Source organism: Mauremys mutica, chromosome 3 (genome assembly GCF_020497125.1).
Source record: "Mauremys mutica isolate MM-2020 ecotype Southern chromosome 3, ASM2049712v1, whole genome shotgun sequence".
Lineage (NCBI taxonomy): Eukaryota > Metazoa > Chordata > Testudines > Geoemydidae > Mauremys > Mauremys mutica.
The window spans coordinates 86,461,372-86,482,926 of record NC_059074.1 but is presented as its reverse complement, the minus strand read 5'-3'; the positions used below and the strand labels follow the sequence as shown (position 1 = coordinate 86,482,926).

Below are 21,555 nucleotides of genomic sequence, written 5' to 3'. Positions count from 1 at the left end.
TTGGTATTAAATAAAATGGGCAAGATAAGATGCAGGAATTCCCAGAAAGAGAATTCTAAGGCCAGTCCAAGGGTGTTAGCTGTAGGGATGCATTGGAACTGGTGGACCTGAGAGATGTTGTAAGAAAAAGAAGCACCAGATACATGTACTTGTTTTAAACAAACGTCCAGGAGAACAGTGCAGTGAATCAGATCATTATTTTATTCTTCCTTCTGACTTTCAATATCGCTAAATAGTATGTAGCTAAGAACTCAGTGTTTTCTTTTAATAATTAAATATAAAATCAGGCATTCGTTTTTGTGAATTGCTCTATAAGAAGCTTAGGATTTTCATGTACAGAGTCTTCTTTGTTCCCCTCTTCCTTTGTTTTATAATTACTGTGCAGAAGCAGATCTGCAGCTTATCTCATATTTATGAAGTGAAGGCTGAAGTATGTTGGATGTGGTCATAATTGTTCTTTGCTTTTAACCATTGTTTGAGTTTCATTACTTTCCACTAAGGCAGATGCTGTACCAAAGAGAACATTCACATTTGTTTTATTATTGTTATGGAAAACAGATCTCTAATTTGTACGTAGTAAAAAATCTTCCAGTCCAAACTATTCTACATGCCACTGTGAAAAGTCTATATTTAATTTGTCTTTGTACTGCAAGAGCACTGTTCTGGTGGTGTAGTAAGGGTGGTTCATTCCAATAATTGCTCAAACTGCAATGTACAATGAAATTTATTTTTGTAAATAAAGGCCTAGTCTTCCATGAGGACAAGCCAAACTGAAAATGTCATATTATAATATGCAACTTGAGAAGTGTGAGCAAAACTTGGTCTTAGCTTTTTTCCCATTTAATTAATAATATCTGTTTGTTTATTTTACCAATACAACTGTAGTGTTCATATTAACAACATACGAGAGAACATTAACACTGCATTTTACCAATGCACAAAACATTTCTGAATATGGATTTATTTTTTTCTGCAGAAGCAACAAGAGAAGGTGAAGGAGCAAACTGATGATGTGAACAGTACTCTGCTAAGTGCCATAAATACTTTAGTTGAGCCACAACAATTCAGCACAGAATTAAGTGATGTGATAAAGGTGGGTGCCTGATTGTATGACCTGTTTAAATGCCATGCTTTTTTTTTTAACAAGTCACATATTCAAAATATCAAACTTTGAGAACACTTTCTATATAGCATTGCTGAAGTATTGACAAATATTCCAATAAAACCTAATCATTTCTGCCACAGTCAAAATATTTGTAATTAAATTTTACTGCCATAGAAAATTGATGTCAGCATGGATTCACCAAGGGCAAGTCATGCCTGACTAACCTAATTGCCTTCTATGACGAGATAACCGGCTCTGTGGATGAGGGGAAAGCAGTGGATGTACTATTTCTGGACTTTAGCAAAGCTTTTGAAACAGTCTCCCACAGTATTCTTGCCAGCAAGTTAAAGAAGTATGGGCTGGATGAATGGACGGTAAGGTGGATAGAAAACTGGCTAGATGGTCGGGCTCAACGGGTAGTGATCAATGGTTCCATGTCTAGTTGGCAGCCGGTATCAAGTGGAGTGCCCCAAGGGTTGGTGCTGGGGCCGGTTTTATTCAATATCTTCATTAACGATCTGGAGGATGGTGTGGACTGCACCCTTAGCAAGTTTGCAGATGACACTAAACTGGGAGGAGTGGTTGATATGCTGGAGGGTAGGGCTAGGATACAGAGGGACCTAGACAAATTAGAGGATTGGGCCAAAAGAAATATGATGAGGTTCAACAAGGACAAGTGCAGAGTCCTGCACTTAGGACGGAAGAATCCCATGCACTGCTACAGACTAGGGACCGAATGGCTGGGCAGCAGTTCTGCAGAAAAGGACCTAGGGGTTACGGTGGACGAAAAGCTGAATATGAGTCAACAGTGTGCCCTTGTTGCCAAGAAGGCTAATGGCATTTTGGGTTGTATAAGTAGGGGCATTTCCAGCAGATCGAGGGATGTGATCATTCCCCTCTACTCAGCACTGGTGAGGCCTCATTTGGAGTACTGTGTCCAGTTTTGGGCCCCACACTACAAGAAGGATGTGGATAAATTGGAGAGAGTCCAGCGGAAGGCAACAAAAATGATTAGGGGGCTGGAGCACATGACTTATGAGGAGAGGCTGAGGGAACTGGGATTGTTTAGTCTGCAGAAGAGAAGAATGAGGGGGGATTTGATAGCTGCTTTCAACTACCTGAAAGGGGGTTCCAAAGAGGATGGATCTAGACTGTTCTCAGTGGTAGAAGATGACAGAACAAGGAGTAATGGTCTCAAGTTGCAGAGGGGGAGGTTTAGGTTGGATATTAGGAAAAACTTTTTCACTAGTAGGGTGGTGAAGAACTGGAATGGGTTACCTAGGGAGGTAGTGGAATCTCCTTCCTTAGAGGTTTTTAAGGTCAGGCTTGACAAAGCCCTGGCTGGGATGACTTAGTTGGGTTTGGTCCTGCTTTGAGCAGGTGGTTGAACTAGATGACCTCCTGAGGTCCCTTCCAACCCTGAGATTCTATGATTCTATGATTCTATGATGTTATTTTAAAAGCACCTTATTAGGGATAGATTTTAGTTAAGCCTTTTGTCATGCATTTCTCAGTTACTTCACAAGGGATGCCCTGCCAAGAGGCCAGAAGATGCACTGAGCAGAGAACTGTTCTGTCTGTTAAAGAAAAAGCCCCACACAAACACCTTTGTCCATTTCAGGCAGAAGGCAGGAACAGGTTAAAGACCCTGAATCTCAACTTAGAGATAAGCAGTTGTTGGAGTTTGATTTTTATACATCCAATCTACAAATCCTCTTAAAAGTCAATTACTCTGTGGAGCAGTGGAGTGAGGAAGTGAGAATTAATGTTTCATGGTGTAAAATAGGTTGAGCCTTTTTGTTTCAACGCTGAAAATAGACAAGGGTGGTTGGAAAATGCCAATTATTTTTGTGAGAAGAGGTTTTTTTAATATTTTCTGGGGCAGGGGGTTGTCTTTTTTATGAAAACCTGAAGCAAACTAAGAAAAGGTTTCTGATAACCAAACACTGAAGAACTTTACCCAAAAAAAATCAGTTTCCATTTTTTATAGAAATGGCAACTTTTGACCAAATTTTTGGTGGAAATTTTTCATTCTGGTTATTTATTTTATTTTATTTTTAACAAAAAAAAATTTGAAACAGAAAATTTTCATTTTGGTTGAAAAGTCACTTTTCATTGATAAACTGGTTTAACGAAAAACCCCCACACAACAACACCACAGCAAAACAGGTTACAAGACAAGGTTACAGTCTGCTGGGAGTGCAGAGGTTCCATATGTATGGGGAGGTGGACAGTGCCACAGAGGTGGATGAGCCCACCCCAGCCCTCATTCTGTGCTGTGGATCCAGATGGGGTGAGCCCTTCAAATGCAGATCAGTGGCATATGATCTGTCACTTTTATCCCACCTATTAAGCCTCGATTTCAGATGATTTCAGCTAATCGCTGTGGCACTAATATCAACAAAGGTAATGGAAGATACGACCATCTCTCAAATGTGTTCATGTTCCATGTATCTATCCATTGTCCCTCTGTTTATGATATTTTGGATTATTTTTCTCACTCGTCACACTCCTCCCTTGTAGTCACCTTGACCCCATCTGTATTTTGCCTCCTTTTCGACTTCCCTCTTTTTCATCTGTTAAAATATATCATAGTTAAAATATATGTTACCTAACATACCAAAAAAACCCTGTACAGTTAAGAGTAAAGAGGATATTTTTGTTACTATTTTCAGATTCTTTCTATCCTTCCATATTTTGTTTAGAATGTGTCGGGATTCTATGCGGAAATAGATGGCGCTAAAAAGGAATTGCAAGAAAAACTAGCCAATTTGTCTCGATTTGATGATGATTTGGTGCAGCAGGCTATGGAATATGCACAGGAGCTTCAAAGACTTGCTGACCAGTTGGACCGGTAAATTTTAACTACAGCAGACTGTACTGTGCTGATTTTAAGAGCTGCTAGTCACACAGATAGATTGGTAAACAGACAAGCAAAAAGATAGTGGCATTATATATACTGATTATAGAGACATATTAAACAAATCACTGTAAAGTCAGATGTGCCAGGTATTATATCACAGTCTGAGAAAGTCTTTTAACTAGAGCTGCTCAATATTTCGTTTAATATGTTAAAAAAAAATTATGTCAAAAATATTTGTTTTAATTCCCTTTGGTTTTTTATTCACACATTTTTCAATCATTTCTTTATCATCCCAAAGTAACACAGGCATAGATGAAGTAGATAACTGAGAAATAATATGATACTGGCAAATGTAAATGGGGATTGCAAAAATAGCTCATAAGAATAAAATGGTTCATGTGAGTAAGATGGTTCACATAAAAAATTGCCTTACAGCTACAGTCAGAGGTAGGGTCTGCTGTAGTTTTGTCTCAAACTGAGTGTACTATACCTATAGTAATTTAAATACCAAATGGATGGTGTCAAGGTGAATTGGTCCAGTTGCATACATTAAAGGTGCCCCAAGCCTTTTTGTTCTATTGAGAGATGATAAATACTTAGATTTAAACCAATATATACAAAAGTGACTTCTAGACAGATTGGAATTATGGATTTATTTACAACTGTGATTATGTGTGAAAAAATTACTATTGTAAGTGATTACTTGCAGAAAACACGTTCACCAAATTCTGCTTTCAGTATCATTGAGTAAAGGTATTCATGTGCATAAATGTTTGCAGTATCAACCCTTAGCTGTTTATCAAGTATCTAATTTAAATACATTTTAACAATTATTCCTTAATATACCTAAGCCCCAGGTAGGAGTTGAAAATAGAGAGAAAAATTACACAGAAAGCCAGTGGTTTCCTATACAATGCATACATAAAACCATACAATGCAGGAACTTAAAATTACATAGTCAATTACAAAGGTCGGCAACCTTTCAGAAGTGGTGTGCCAAGTCTTCATTTATTCACTCTAATTTAAGGTTTCGCGTGCCAGTAATACATTTTAATGTTTTTAGAAGGTCTCTTTCTATAAGTCTATAATATATAACTAAACTACTGTGTTATGTAAAGTAAAAAAGTCTTTTAAAATGTTTAAGAAGCTTAATTTAAAATTAAATTAAAATGCAGAGTCCCCTGGACCGGTGGCCAGGACCCGGGCAGTGTGAGTGCCACTGAAAATCAGCTTGCGTGCCACCTTCGGCATACGTGCCATACGTTGCCTACCCCGGTCTATAATTTTACATAAACTGGAACAGACCCCCACAAAAAACTAGTATGTTAGGTATGAGAGCTACTAATTAATGGTATTGCAGTCATTTGAAAGAGAGTGCCCCCACGACAGGATGAAATGGATAGCTAGCACTTTATTGAGTACATGACATCAGGAATTTAATACAAAGCAAATAGAAACCTTTATGGATCATACTGATGGAAATGTGACACTCTTACATCTGTTGGAAAGATTATCCTATAAAGTTTAATCCCTTAAAACATTTATTCTGTCTTCAAATCATGCCTTCTGGTTTTGTTGTTTTTATTTGCTTGTCTTTATTTTGTTTAGTATAATTTCATTTTGGTCTTTGGACACATTTAGCAAGACATTTCAGAAATCTTATGAGAGTCCAGTCTGGAGATGCAATAAGGCCTGATCTGTCAATCATTTACATATATGATTAATTTGATTACTGAGAGTAGTCCCATTGAAATCATGTGTTTGCAAGATTAGGCCCTAAATCTGGAAAGTTAGGATAAAGTGTTTTTTAATTCCTCTCTGAACCAAACATAAGCTCTGAATTTTCATGGGTTTGTTCAGCATTAAATGTAAAAACCTATTGAAAGTTGTTAATAGATGAAGGATTGAGGTCATAAATTGATGTGTTAGCTATACCTAGTAGCTAGCTTAATTATTATACGGAACGGGAATATGTAAACTACACCTAAATGGTAATCTTCATAAAAGCACTCAGTGCTGGCTATCTCTGCTCTCATTGGAGTCAATGGTAAAATTCCCATTGACCTCAGTGGGAACAGAGTTAGGCTATTGCTGAGTGTTTTTGAAAGTTCCAGTCAAATGGCTTAATTCCATCTTCACACATGTGCAAACCCACGGAAATCAGATGGGAGTAATGGGCATGTATGGAAGTGAGAGTAGTATTTACACCAAAGTTCCTGTGTCTCATAATTTTACAAGTAAGAGATGTAAACAATTTTTTTTCTTTTTTTCCCTTCTGTCCTTCTAACAGGAATTTACACAGTGTTGATACAAATGGGTTGGTACAAAAGGCATTAAATGCCTCAAATGTCTATGAAAATATTGCTAGTTATATTGAGGAAGCTAATGAAACTGCATTACTGGCATTAAACACAACACACAGACTCAGTGATGTAAGTAGTTTTCATAATGTTCATGTCTGCTTTGCTCTGAATCAGGATCCCAGCATGATGTTATAAGACTTTGGGCTCTTGGGTGTAAAGTAAAACCAAGCTCTTCATCATTTGTCAATTAACATTTTTGCAAGAATGGGGGCTTCATCCCTGTTGTCTGATCAAATTCCAAACTGGTTAATTACTTCTGCTACCCCAAATTTCCTCTGTAGTTTCAAAAGTACACAGAGGTATTCTTCACTTCCTGTCCTAAACTGTTGTGTAGTGTTGCTGTGTGCTGTTAAACGGTTGCCATGTTTTGCCCCCAGAGAGGCTGCATCTCAGAAGTGGTTGAAGTGATAGATCAGAAGTGATGCAGAAGGTGGTGGTGATTAGACTCTGACCCCAATTTGGCAAAGCTGGCTAAGCATATGCTTGATGTGAGCATATACATAGTGCCATCCCTTACAAGCAAAGCTCTTAAGCATAAAATATGTCCCATTGACTTCAAGGGTAAAGTGCTTTGCTGAATCTGCCCCTATTGCTCTAGCATTGATTCCCATACAGTCACTTAAACACTCTTAAACTATCATTTACTTGCTCTACTGATGTGAAAAGTTGGTATAACTTGCGTGCCAAAGAGCCAGAAGAAAGCATATGTTTAAGTAGTGTTCACCATACTTTATAACTTATATCCACTTACATATCACTACTGAATTTGGCCCAAATAGTTTGTAAGCTCTTTGGGATTCTGTGTGCTGTAAAGCAGTACTTAAGTTTAAGACATTATTAAATATAGGTTATAGTGTACTGCAAGTAGAATAACTTTTAATTTGCAAGTTTTACACTGGATTGGCCCCTTGAGCCATCCAGTACATGATTTCATTGTGAAGCCCATGAGCCTCACTTGGCCTATCTAGAAAAACTGCACAAAAGAACAACTTAGCTGAAAATTAGATTTGACATCTGAGCTGCCATTCATGTTTGTGCCATATTTGAATTCAGACTTTCTAATACTGTTGTTATTATTTTACAGCATTGTAAGTATGCACAGTGCTTTACAAAACATATAGGAGGACTTTGTTCCTGCAGAGCTTACAAATTCATCCTTCAATACACTAGGCTGACCACCTATGTCTCATCCAAGGGACTCCATCCTCTGGGCAGTGAGTCACTGAGGAGAGATTGCCACGGGTGTCATGGCTCGGGGAGCCTAACTTTGGAGAAGGAGTAAGCAATTCATGAAGCAGATCCCCAAACCCTGCATATAAGAGCAAGCAACCATTCTCTTATCTTGGAAGATTCACCCTCTCGGTCTCGCTCCTTTTTGGCCCAATTTTGCACCCATTGAAGCCAATGAGACTTTTGCCATTGACTTCAATGAAAGCAAGTTCCAGAATCAAAAAGCATCTTATGCATCTTCTATTTATACCACAGCTTGCTCCATTCTTTCTCCCTGCCAGGGTATGATCTCCCTAGTGGGGAACTGATAATTGGTACTTCTTCCTTCTCAGGGATAGTGTCTTGCAATCTGAATAGCATGACGATTGGTTAGGCCACATCTTAGTTGCCTAATATAGATGATATTTGTGCTATACTGCGGATTTATTATTCAGTTTGCCTGTCTGGAGGAAATACATTCCTTTAAACTTCAGTTGCAACCTGTAGAAAATTTGCATTTGAGACTTTTTTCTCATCCAGTCACCTACTTTTTACTTTAACAGAGAAAATGGAACAGCAGCAATTTTGTAGTTTGTGCCTGTGTGAAATATTATGTCATCTAAAAGCAGACACAATAAAGAGATATGTTTCGTCAAGCAGATTCTGACCCTTTTTTTTAAATGAATTTGTAGGCTGTAGTTGGAATTGATACTCAGATCATTTACCGTAAAGATGAAAGTGAGAGGCTCCTCAATCAAGCCAAGGAACTACAAGAGACAGCAGATGCCAGTAAATATACATCCTTCCTATTGGTTTCACTACTTTGCCAGTAATACGATAGCTCTGTATATGAAAAGAGATTTCAAAAGCACATCATTAAGGAGGAAATGCTTCTGCAACGGAATAACATATTGATCAAAGTTAGAATCCAATGTGTTAGAAAAGGAAAATGTATAATTTGAATAGCTAGTGTCGTGCCAAGCTGCTGAGAGTTTTCTGTTATTTACAGTGGGCACATTTACAGGTGTATTAAAAGATTATGGGTCTGATCCTGCAAACATTTATGCATTTGAGTAACTTCACTCATCTGACTAGTCTCACGGAGGTCAACACATTCATTTACTCACATGCATAAGTGAATGCAGTTTTGGGCCCTACAAATCTAGTTAGGAATAAGATAAGATTTAAAAGATTCTGGCATTTTCTTCATTGAAAATAATGGAACTTCTATAAAAACAATGGAAATTAATGTTTTTATTTTTAAAGTCCTTGTGCTTTCCATAACAACTCTCCTTGTGACTGTAATATATTAGCACCTGTCCCAAGTAGTTACTGGCTATCAAAGCTCTTTTTGAGAGTTGATCTTTAATTAAGATAGGGAAGCAGCTTCCAGATTCTCCCGAGAAGACTCTTCCAGGAGAATGTTGAGCATCAGCTGGAAGATTGCTTAGCAATTTAGATCACCTGAAGCCAACATCACTAGAATGCATAATATTAAAGTTAGTCAGGGTAAACACTACAGTAACTAGTGTTTGTTAAATGCACAGCAGTATATTTGTGCAGCATAGTAACACTAAAGACAAGATTTTTAAGTGCTCTTTGAAATCATAGAGTTCAATTGTTTCTTCTGTTCTGTCCTCACAGGTAATGATTTGACTGTTGCGGACACTAGTCGCCGTATTGCTGGGACAATTGCCAGAAAGGATGCTCTGAAAAGCCGCTTGATGAAAGCCAGGAAACAAATTCAATCGATAGAGCAAGGTTGTAAGATAAATACGTCGACTTTATCTTTACTATCTGACTGTGACATTTATAGTAAAGATCCCCACTCTGGTTAGCTCAAGCAGCATTTGGCTAAATCTTTAAAAATAAGATTTCACAAACAAGTCTGCCTTTAACCCATTCAAAATGTAGGAAAGATTCGTGGAACTTCCCGATGAAGGCAGAAAATGAAGATAACCTGCATTAAAACACACTGTCTCTCTGATGTGCACTTTCTTAGCCACAGGGCACATAATATACACATAACTACTCCGAATGACATCTCATTAGTCATCAAAGTCTTGTCACATGAGTCATTTAGGCAAAGCCAGAAACTGTTCACATGGCAAAGCTGACTTTTTGTCTCCCCAAATTGCAATTATGATGATATAATATAAAAGTTACAGGGTGACACATTTTAGTTCTTTCTCTTTTGTTCATTATTTTTAAAGAAAATAATGTGAAGACCTTCCCCAGTAGCAATGACAATGCAACAGCTCATTCTATCGTGCTTTCCATAGCATGATGAGATAACGTATCCTATCATCTGAAGCTGCATTGACTTGTCTTGGCCTCCAGTTTACTGAAGGCTGCCGTCCATCATGTTATTCTTGACTTTATTACAGACTGGATACTCCATAAATTTGTAGACCTATTGCACTAATAATCAAAATTTAATTCAAGTGGATATTGTATTTGGCAGATTGAATACTTCGGTGGGCTGCCACTGGCAATTTATGATTAGCTAGGTGTTCCCTTAATTCTTGAAATAAATAGAGGTCATGAGCATCCATTAAGCATTTCCAGCTGTTCTTTACCATTTCCTGAGGGCCATGTATGTCCCAAGTGGAGCTGGGCAACAATTTTTCATCAAAACGTTTTTCAGTGAAAAATGGCTTTTTGACTAAAAGAATGTTGTCGTGTGAAAATTGTGGTTTAGTTGATATTTTCAGGGTTCTTGTTTTAAAAAAACTGAAAGAGAATGTCAGTGGTCAAAAACTTTTCAGTTTTTGTTTTTCTACAATAACCTGAAAATGTTCACCAAAAAAATTCAACAAAAAATTTCATATTCTTTGACAATGTCACAGAAAATAAAATATGTTTTTAATCCATTCTAGTCCCAGGGCCTTGGATATACTAGCCATTACAAATCAAGCTCACTGAAAAGTTTAAAAAGTAACAGTCTAACAATCAGCCAAGGGCAGTTGATACATCTTAATCATTAATATAACAACAAACAAGGGAAGGTTTTCAAATTCTCTGTGTAATTTGAAAAAATAATAAAATAAGGGGGTTTTTTTACCTCTGTGTGAGGAAAGCTCCAGCACTGTTGAATTTAAACTCTCATTAATCTTATTTTCATTTTCTGATGCATTAGTCAGAAGTAGGCTACTTTAATAGTATTTATTACTGCTTGTTCTCTATTCATATTACAGGTGATATTAGACAGCGTTTGGACCAGTCTAAACTCATTACTCAAGAGGCTGTCAATACTACCATGGCAGTAACCCAGACTACTACCCCAATGGCCAAGAGTCTGAAGAACTGGTCCCAGAACCTTCAGAACTTTAAACATGATGCAGTTGCTTATGACAGTGCTGTGGACTCAGCTGGGGATGCAGGTATACTAACTGTAACATGGCACTGAGACCCAGTGTTACTTGGTGTTACTATAGCAGGTATTCATTGCAAGCACTATACTGTAAATGTAGATTGACAAGTGTCACCACTGAATATGGTATGAGTTGCTTTCCCTGTCACCTCACAGCATATTATATTACTATTTGCTCTAACTACTGGATAACACGTGCTTGAAAAATGACCCAATTTTTTTTGAGACTCATTGAAAGTCAACAGGGTGTTAGGCTCCCAAAGGCCTAAATCACTTTTGAAAATGGAACTTAGGCCCTTTTGAAAATTTTACCGCTTGTTACATACATGTTACCAATTATTATTTTGGTGGTGACAATAGTGGTGGTGGTTTATTGTTATTGTAGCAATTGTAATAGAGATCAACCACAAACAGGGCCCCATTGTGCTAGGCACTATAGCCATAGAGAAGAATGGTCCCTGCCCTGAAGAGATTACAGTCTAAATAAATAAGCAAGACAAAGGATGGGGAAAGGGATATAACATACATACAGAGTGATCAATGGGATGGATTGTAAGTATCATGTTAGTTTCCTAGTTTTGGGAGGGTTTGTAGCAGGCTGTTAGGAAGGGAAGGGATCAACTAAACAGAAAGACAGAAGAAGAAATAAAGAGGGACCATAAAAGAGAGGGAGGTAAAAGGGACAAGGAAAAGGAAAGAGGGAGAGCAGATGGAGTGAGGCTGAGGTCAAGAGGCTGGAGGGGAAGGGAGATAGAAGAAACAGCCAATTAGCACAGAGAATATCCAGAGTAAAACTCCAGAAAGCAGTCTGATGACGTCATTGGTGTCCAACTGTGTCTACTGCAGATGCTTCTGTGTCAGTTGCCAGCAGATACTTTGACTGGCTCTGCCCAGGAGTTTTTTCACAGACTTCCTGTGGGATTCTGGGCAAATCACTTAGGCCCAGATCATCAAAGGTATTTAGGTGCCTAACTCCTATTGAAATCAATGGAAGCTAGGTGCCTCAATACCTTTGAGGATCTGGGCCTTTCTCGCTCTGTTTCAGTTTTCCTATCTGGGAAATGGGCATAGTACTCATCTAACTCACAGGTATGTTGTGAGGTTAAATCCATTGATGCTTGTAAAGCACTTTGAGATGTTCCAAAAGAAGGTGTTACATGAGTGCAAAGCTGCTGTTATTCATATTGGAGTAGCACCTGGAGGCGCTAAAAAATCTTATAGTACTCAGCACTGATCTTGCATGCTGTTGCATACAGGCAGATACCTGCACCTACACAGAGCAATGGTGAAGTGAATGGGGCTCTGTACAGGTGCAGAGGTCCACTCACATGGAGCAGTTTGCAGTATCAGGACCTTTGCTTAAGAGAGGAAGCAACAGGTGGGTGATGCAAACAAATACTAGTGACAGGGAAGGGAATGCAAATTGAATTCCACTGGTACAAAAACAGTGTTATGCAGAGAGGAATTGGGCTTTTAGTTTCCTTTCTAATTGCAGTGAAGAATCTGACAGAGGTCATCCCTCAGCTCCTGGATAAACTGCGTACAGTAGACCAAAAGTTGCCAGCAAACAACATTTCTGCCAGCATTCAACGGATCAGGGAGCTAATTGCTCAGACTAGGAGTGTAGCAAGCAAGGTAAAACACTTGGATCAGACATTCAGTTACGAGTGATAATGATCAAATGCATCTTACTAACAACTCCATTTCCCTGGGCTAGATTCCAGGTCTGAACCTTGATGTTATGTTATCTCTCTCTAACAACTGGATGAGCACAGTACACTAGTAGCAATTAAAATCTTTACAGTTGATACAGGCAAATAATTAACATGGTATTCATGGCAGAATATCATAAATATGATGGTAATGTTAATTAGCCAATTTGATAATGGTGGTCACTGCAGCAGAATCATTTAAAGCTAAAATGGGTTTTACTATTAGTTTATTATTCAATTGCTAACATTAATTACAAGCAGCAGCAACTGTGATCTTTTCAGTAACAATCATTGTGAGTTCACAATATTTCTTGTTGTTAAAAAAGGCCTTTTTCACGTAAGAAAATCTATTCTATACTAACACCGTGGTGACATTAATTGCAACAGCAAAAGTGTAAAGATTTTTCTGGCAAACACTTTATAACAACAGTTGCTGAAAATGAAAATGATATGTTCAGTTGCATTTGGATGAATTCTGAGAAGTCAGTATAAGAATGCATCTGTATAGTGTTGGAATATTCTGGCTGTAATGGTGTACCAGGTTTTTGTGACACCTTGCTGGAAGCATCACTGCTCTGCTTCACCCTACCCCAGGAAACAGTTCTCTAACTGGAAAAGAGCAGCGAGTATTAGACCAGCCATTAGACCAGGACCAGCCATTTGGGGAACCATTGAGATCTGGTCCTCCAGCAGTTAAAAGGGAGCCAATCAAGGCACTGCTCCAAAAAAGGAGCTGCCTGCTAGCAAAGCAATTCCTGGCAGTGAAGTGAGGAGGGACTCTCCCTAGGCCACAGCCAAAGGAACCAGGCCAGGCCAGGGCCCATTTCTGACCACAATCAAGGAAACGTGCGCACGAGGAACCCTGTTGGTTTAATTCTGGAGAAGGAATTAAGCCTCAGAAGGATAAGAAACCATTTGATTTATCATTGGCCCTGAAGGGCAAGGAACTTCTATCTGAGTTTGTTGTACCCCAGAAAGGGGTTTGAACTGTGTGACCTGGCCACAGGACCAAGCCACAAAAAACCCACAGAGTCTGACTCATAGCCTGCAGGGGGTGCAGGGAGTTGAAGAAGATGACAGTACTGTACCCAGACACCGGGGGGACTCAAAGAAGTAAGTGCAACCCACCATAAATATGGTACTAGAAGTGGGCTGCTTCCCTCAGTCAGGAACTACAATATTTGACTTTTTCCTTAAATATGTTTTAGTTTTAAAACATACAGTTCTTCAAAATGTAAAAACATTGCTTTAAATATGTTTAAAGATATCTTAAAATGAATGCTCTTGGCCTGACTTACCTCTCATTTATACCACATTTACACTAGTATAACTCCATTGACTTCAGTGGGGTAACTCCTGATTTAAACCAGAGAAAGTGAGAGGAGAATTAGGTCTAGTTCTGAAGCAAAGAAATAAATGATTGGGAAAGAATTTTTTAAAATATGCAAGAAGTTTGTTGTGTATAGAATAATATTATAGCCCTGATTCAACAAGACACTGAAGCATTTGCTTAAGTCCCATTGAAGCCCAGTTAAAGTTAATTATGTGTATTGTTGAATAGGGGCTTCAAAGAAAGTAAGGACAAAACTGACACCATTTCATTAATATGTTTCCCTTTATCTTTTTACAGTTGTTAAGAACATACAATCAATGCTAATTCCATGCTTGTCACTATTAGTCAAGGAAGCCGTTGAGGGAGTATGTTTGCAAATTTCCCCATAGCAGAGTCTCAGAACAGAACATCTCTAACTTCGTATGTTTGCCACTTCAGGTTCAAGTCTCTATGAAGTTTGAAGGCCGATCAGCTGTAGAAGTTAATCCAAAGACGAGCCTAGATGACTTAAAGGCTTTTACCTCCATGAGCTTGTATATGAAACTTCAGAAAGACCACCCACAGCTGGCAGCATCTCCAAATAGATTTGTTCTGTACCTTGGAAACAAAAACGTAAGAGAATAATCTAATTAATTTTATTCTGAAAAAAAAAAAGACAGAAGTGAAAATAAGTATGTGGATTTTTCAGCAACATTTCTCTATTTCCTACCATCAGGGATTTCCACAGTAATATTTTACTGATGCTGGTCAGTACGGTTACCAGATGTCCCAATTTTATAGGGACAGTCCCAATTTTTGGATCTTTTTCTTATATAGGCTCCTATTACCCCCAACCTTCGTCCCGATTTTTCACATTTGTTGTCTGGTCACCCTATTGGTTAGTGACATGCAGTGAACTATCCTTGCAATTTTTCCCTCTCTCCAATAAAATATTCTATCCACGTAGCAAATTGCATTGCCTGGTGTACTGAGATACAGAGACTTGCTGTAAACTACATTTGCCATCCACACTCAACTGGTATTGAACTGCTCTGAAGCAATTACTTCTGTCTGCCAGGCTTTTGTGGGTCACAGGTAATCAACACAATACTGCTGACAATGTAGATTTCAAGTCTCGCAGTTCAAAGGTCTTAGAGATAAGAGTGCTTCTTTGCCTGTGGCGTATGCTACTGCTACTGAATACCCTCCTCATCTCTACTTTTGAACACTTAGAAAGGGCTTGCACTCTCGTTATCAAAAAGTGTTGTGAAGCAACTGTGTTAAATTTTTACTGTTAAAGAAAAACAAAAAAGACACAAACTATGTGCAATCTGGGCCAACTGCTAGTTTGGAAAGGTGAAGTCAAGGGCTTTTCTCTTTAATCTTTTTTTTTTAAAGGAATTTCTGTGTACAGTGCATGCAAATTAAGAAATTCCCTGCTGAGAGCAGATCTGATTATGTACATCATATCTATGCCCTTGGACAAGCCTTTGTTGCCACTTCTTATATTGATACTGCCTAGTAAACCATAGGCACATGCAAGAGCATGTGATAGATTTCAGTCAGAAAATGTCTTAGAAATATTTAACCTGGCAATTACTTCATCCAAAATGGATTTGAAACCATACTTTTTGGAACAGTTTTGTCCCATGCAGTACCATCTACTGAAACAATATAATTAGTGGAAGGTGTGCTTTAGTTTATTAGCTGTACATAAATATTCCCTTTTGTCTAAAACTGTCTAACATTTATTAGCTTTTTTGGATTACGAGTGAATCAAGTAATCCTGACATCCCAACTCATTGGTGTTTTAGGCAAAAGATTATATAGGTCTTGCGATCAAGAATGACAACCTGGTGTATATTTATAATCTGGGAGGTCGAGATGTGGAGATACCACTGGACTCCAAGCCAGTCAGCTCTTGGCCTGCTTACTTCAGTATCGTCAAAGTTGAGAGGTAAAGTGTTTATGTGGAGCTGCTCTATTTCTTATGTGATCAGTTTGGTTTGAGAATTTCACAAGTGACCAAGTAAAACTCACCAGTTAACTATCTAAGCCCTTGTCTACATTGCCACTTTACAGCACTGCAACTTTCTCACTCAGGAGTGTGAAAAAACACCCCTGAGTGCTGCAAGTTTCGGTGCTGTAAAGTGCAGTGTAGATAGTGCACCAGCACTGGGAGCCGCACTCCCAGCACTGGTAACTACTTCCCTCGTGGAGGTGAGTTTTTTATAGCTCTTCCAGCGCTGGTGCCACGACTACACAGACACATTAAAACGTTGCCGCAGCAGTGCTTTAATGTTGCTAGTGAAGACATGCCCTAACATTATCTTATGGGATGATGACAAGGCTGATTAGCTAGGTCTTTAGCAAACTGATGAGATAGCCAGCACTGCCAATCTTGTTCAGAATTCCATGGGAATAGGGATCCCTTGAAAAACTACAATATCATGAGTTAAGAACCCTTTTTTGATTATTTTCACTCCTATATGGCATGTGTCACATTTGATGTTCTAAACACAGTAAAGGCAGGGCAGAGTTTTTTAAACAATTGCAGGAGAAAAAAGACAATGCTCACCTCAGGCTAACAGTGACTTTAAAAAGACTTTCTTTCTTCGGTTGGACAAAAAGGCAGTCTGGAAATATATATATTAGGGCTGTCAAGCGATTAAAAAAATAATTGTGTGATTAATTGCGCTATTAAACAATAATAGAATACCATTTATTTAAATATTTTTCTACATTTTCAAATATATTGATTTCAGTTACAACACAGAATACAAAGTGTACAGTGCTCACTTTATATTTATTTTTATTATAAATATTTGCACTGTAAAAAATCAAAAGAAATAGTATTTTTCAATTTACCTAATACAAGTTCTGTAGTGCAATCTCTTTATCATGAAAGCTGAACTTACAAATATAAAATTATGTACAAAAACAACCTGCATTCAAAAAATAAAACAATGTCAAATTTTAGGGCCTCCAAGTCCACTCAGTCCTACTTCTTGTTCAGCCAATTGCTAAGACAAACAAGTTTGTTTACATTTATGGGAGATAATGCTGCCCACTTCTTTATTACAATGTCACCTGAAAGTGAGAACAAGTGTTCTCATGGCACTGTTGTAGCCAGCGTCGCAAAATATTTACATGCCAAATGCACTAAAGATTCATATGTCCCCTGATGCTACAACCACCATTCCAGAAGACATGTGTCCATGCTGATGATGGGTTCTGCTCAATAACAATCCAAAGCAGTGCAGACTGACGCATATTCATTTTCATCATCTGCGTCAGATGCCACTAGCAGAAGGCTGATTTTCTTTTTTGGTGGTTTGGGTTCTGTGGTTTCTGCATCAGAATGTTGCTCTCTTAAGACTTCTGAAAGCGTGCTCCACACCTCATCCCTCTCAGATTTTGGAAGGCACTTCAGATTCTTAAACCTTAGGTTGAGTGCTGTAGCTATCTTTAGAAATTTAACATTGGTATCTTCTTTGCATTTTGTCAAATTTGCAGTGAAAGTGTTCTTAAAATGAACAACATGTGCAGGGTCATCATCCAAGACTGCTATAACATTAAATATATGGAAAAATGCAGGTAAAACAGAGCAGGAGACATACAATTCTCCCCCAAGGAGTTCAGTCACAAATTTAATTAACGCATTTTTTTTTAATGAGCGTCATCAGCATGGAAGCATGTCCTCTGGAACAATGGCCAAAGCATGAAGAGGCATATGAATCTTTCACCCATCTGGCACTTAAATATCTTGCAACACAACCTACAACAGTGCCATGCAAATGCCTGTTTTCACTTTCAGGTGACATTGTAAGTAAGAAGTGGGCAGCATTATCTCCCATAAACATAAACAAACTTTTTTCTCTTAGCGATTGGCTGAACAAAAAGTAGGACTGAGTGGACTTGGCTCTAAAGTTCTACATTGTTTTATTTTGAGTGCAGTTATGTAACAAAAAATACATTTGTAAGTTGCATTTTCATGATAAAGAGATTGCACTACGGTACTTGTATGAGGTGAACTGAAAAATACTATGTCTTTTATGATTTTTACAGTGCAAATATTTGTAATAAAAATATAAAGTGAGCACTGTACACTTTGTATTCTGTGTTGTAATTGAAACAGATATATTTGAAAATGTAGAAAAACCAAAAATATTTAATAAATTTCAATTTGTATTCTATTGTTTAACAGTGCGATTAATCGTGATTAATTTTTTTTATTGTATGTGTTAACTGAGATTAATCGACAGCTCTTATAGATATAGATACATACATACACACACACACACTTTTTTTTTAGGAAAGGTGAAAAAAAGCTAGAAAACAGAAATGTCTCCTCTATAGTTAACGTCTTTTCTCCATTTCTTCCTGATCCTACACCTGACCCAAATATTTGTCCCAAGAGCTCCAGAAAAAACAATTGGGCCTGAATCTGTTCTCCACCATTTTTCCACTAGTGAAACTTCAAGGGAGCTATTCATTGGCACAAGCCTAAGAGTCTAATCCTGCTTCTATTGCAGTCAGTAGAAATTCCACTGACTCCAAGAGGGCAGGCTCAAGTAGTAAGTGGAAGGAGAATCCATTCCAATCTCTGTAATTTCTCTCTTTGGTCCCAGCTAGAACACCAGATGGGTAGATGGTTGATGCTTTCCTGGTGGGGAAAATACTTACATTAAACTACCCAAAAAACGTTGTTTAAATTATCTTGTCCTGTTTCTTATATCTAACCATCAAGCTAAAGGTATGACTATGCAGCCCTCTTTTTCTCCAAATTCCTTCAACAGGGTGGGAAAGCATGGCAAAATATTTCTAACTGTGCCGAGCCCTAGCAGCACAGCTGAAGAAAAATTCATCAAAAAAGGAGAGGTCCCTGGTGCTGACTCCCTTTTGGATTTGGAGCCCAGAAATACCGTCTTCTATGTTGGTGGAGTGCCTTCAAATTTTAAGGTTGATTGAATAACTCTTCTGTATATATTGAAACTTAAATAAATCAGACCGATGCTGGGACTTCCTTTACAAACTTGTCATTAATGGAAAGGTTTGGTTACTGGAAACATCCTTATTAAATCACATACCACATTACGATTCTTCAACAAGTTCCCTGGAATCTGCAGCACTGACCAAGGCTAATCTACATAGAATGTCCTCCAGTGAGAAGCTGATCAGATTGATCTTGGCTACAGTAAAATGTTTTTGACATGTAATTAGAGAAAAAAATACATAGTTCTTGTTCTAGATGGACACGTAGTAGTCCAACTGAACAATGTGTGATTTCTGCTATACTCTGTCAACACTGGGTGCCAAGTTTGGCATAGAAACTTCCCTGTATGACGGCTTTTTGATGGCCTATTTAAAATACGATAGTGGCCTCAAGGTAGGCACCCTATAGAATTCATGGTGAAGACATCCATATGTTCCTAATATGTTCCGTAAATGGTTTGCTACTTCTGTGAAAATTAGTTGGAAAAACCATTTTCTAAACACCAGACTCATAAAGATTTTAATCAGTAAATATCTATTCAAGGATGTAAATCTATGCACCAGAGATCGCTCAGCAGAATTACTAAATCCTAATGAGGACCTGATATGACTGTGGAAAAAGCCAACTGATATGCCAATTAATGCTGGTTGTAACAGGCAGATAATGTGCTGAAGAAACGTTTGCTGCTGCTATGCCTATTCTACAGTGTAATTGAGCTTTTTTAATATTGGAAGGCTGCTGCATTAATTCTGCCAACTTTACTTTCATTTATTTTTACATCACTTGATTTTTTTCTTTTCACTAACAAGGCAATTTAGATTCAATTTGCAGTGATCATTGTTGAGTTACTTAAAATAATCTCTGCTGAACTTTAGCTACTGGCAAAGATAAATTCTATGAATATGAGAGAATCTTCTAGAGTTCACATGCTCTTTTTTTCCTTTCTTGTGGTATGAAATGGCCTTTAAACCACAATGAGACATAAATGAAATGAATACAAAATATTGGGGGATATTTCCATTTAGATTGTTATGAAATGTTGTTCTTTGGATATCAGAGAGACAAAGTGGGTGATATAATATCTTTTATTGGACCAACTTATGTTGGTGAAAGAGACAAGCTTTCAAGTTACACAGAGCTCTTCTTCAGGTCTTTGGATAATAAATTGTGTAATCTGACTAAAATAGATCTAGGATTAGTCATAAAATCATTATAGTATCACATAGCACATAGATCCAGTCTACCCTAAAATCTAACTCCTTCTTCTTTTGCCCCTTGTCTTTAAAAATTATGGTGGAAGTTCTCGTTTGTAGTAGTCCTATCTAAGCATTTGTTCTCTTCAGCAGTTATTCATTACTTCTTTGTAGAACACAGCATAACTGCCTGTCCCCATGCTTGGACACACCACTTCCCATATCTGGCTCACTTGCTTTCAGAGAGGTGTTAACCGGCCCCTTTACCTGGAATGGTCCCTTGAAATATGTGTTAACTACTTATGCTAAACAATTTGTTCCACCTTGTATTTAGCTGTGACACTCTGAGTAGGTTTCCCAGACCTGAAGAAGAGCTCTGTGTAAGCTGGAAAGCTTGTCTCTCTCACCAACAGATGTTGGTCCAATAAAAGATTATACCTCAGCCATCTTGTCTCTAAAGTTTTGTCTACACTAGCACTTTTGTTGACAAAACTTTTGTCGGTCAGGTTGTGAAAAAACACCCCCCGACATAAGTTTCACTGTCAAAAGCGCCGGTGTGGACAGTGCCAGTGTGGACAGTGAGGACAACAGCTACCACTGTTCGTTGGGGGTGGTTTAATTATGCCGGCAGGAGAGCACTATCCCACCAGCATAGAGATAGCTACACAGGAGACCATACAGCTGTGCTGCTGTAAGGTCTGTAGTGTATACATAGCCTAACGCTAAGAGCATCAAAACAAAATTGATCTCAGGAACAAATGAATTTGGCATCCCTGAATAAAATACATGTGCTGACTTTACTCTTTTGCCTGTGTTTCCTTCTCTGCACAGCTCCCTCCCAGTTTGAACCTGCCTGGCTTCATTGGCTGCTTGGAACTGGCCACCCTGAATGATGATATAATCAGTTTATACAATTTCAAGCACATCTACAATATGAACACCACCGCATCGCCACCTTGTGCCAGGTAGAGAAAAATTCAACTGTCAGAATGAAGTCCTTTGATAGCTCGCAATGTTTGCAGAACTGAATGGCTACTTTATTTCCTTCCTTTTAGAGAAGAATCTCAGGATAATATTAACTTGACCTTTCCTGAATAAACCTCACTACTTTAAACTGTGGTTCAGACCAACTGGCATGATCTGTCCTACAATTGTACATTTTCTTTGTTATTTTCCATCTCGACAAATTGTCCCAAATGGCTTATTCACTCTGCTGACACAGAACCATTAGTGCCATATGCTCCTGAACTATTCCACTTAAAGGGAAACTGTACAATTCATTTACCATAAATATTTATGGGAAGTTTCTTCATTCAGTAGTCAGGAACTATAGTTTTGTGTTGCATTTTGATGTATATCTATATGATCAGAGAGGAAGAAACTCTAGTATTGTTGGATATAAATGCAGGTTTTAATAAATCTCAAGAGA

General features: G+C 38.1%; 1 protein-coding gene across 2 annotated transcripts in view; it reads left to right on the top strand.

The window, feature by feature from the left end:
- The window catches only part of LAMA4 (laminin subunit alpha 4), a 139,002-nt gene that overhangs the window by 77,971 nt on the left and 39,476 nt on the right, over positions 1 to 21,555 (top strand). For both annotated transcript variants that reach the window (XM_045010233.1, XM_045010234.1), the window contains 11 exons: positions 977 to 1,093; positions 3,811 to 3,959; positions 6,259 to 6,400; positions 8,233 to 8,329; positions 9,185 to 9,301; positions 10,738 to 10,923; positions 12,409 to 12,548; positions 14,397 to 14,570; positions 15,752 to 15,894; positions 18,737 to 18,899; positions 20,958 to 21,091. In XM_045010233.1, the coding sequence (XP_044866168.1) occupies positions 977 to 1,093; positions 3,811 to 3,959; positions 6,259 to 6,400; positions 8,233 to 8,329; positions 9,185 to 9,301; positions 10,738 to 10,923; positions 12,409 to 12,548; positions 14,397 to 14,570; positions 15,752 to 15,894; positions 18,737 to 18,899; positions 20,958 to 21,091 (1,562 nt within the window). The remainder of the gene's footprint in view (positions 1 to 976; positions 1,094 to 3,810; positions 3,960 to 6,258; positions 6,401 to 8,232; positions 8,330 to 9,184; positions 9,302 to 10,737; positions 10,924 to 12,408; positions 12,549 to 14,396; positions 14,571 to 15,751; positions 15,895 to 18,736; positions 18,900 to 20,957; positions 21,092 to 21,555) is intronic.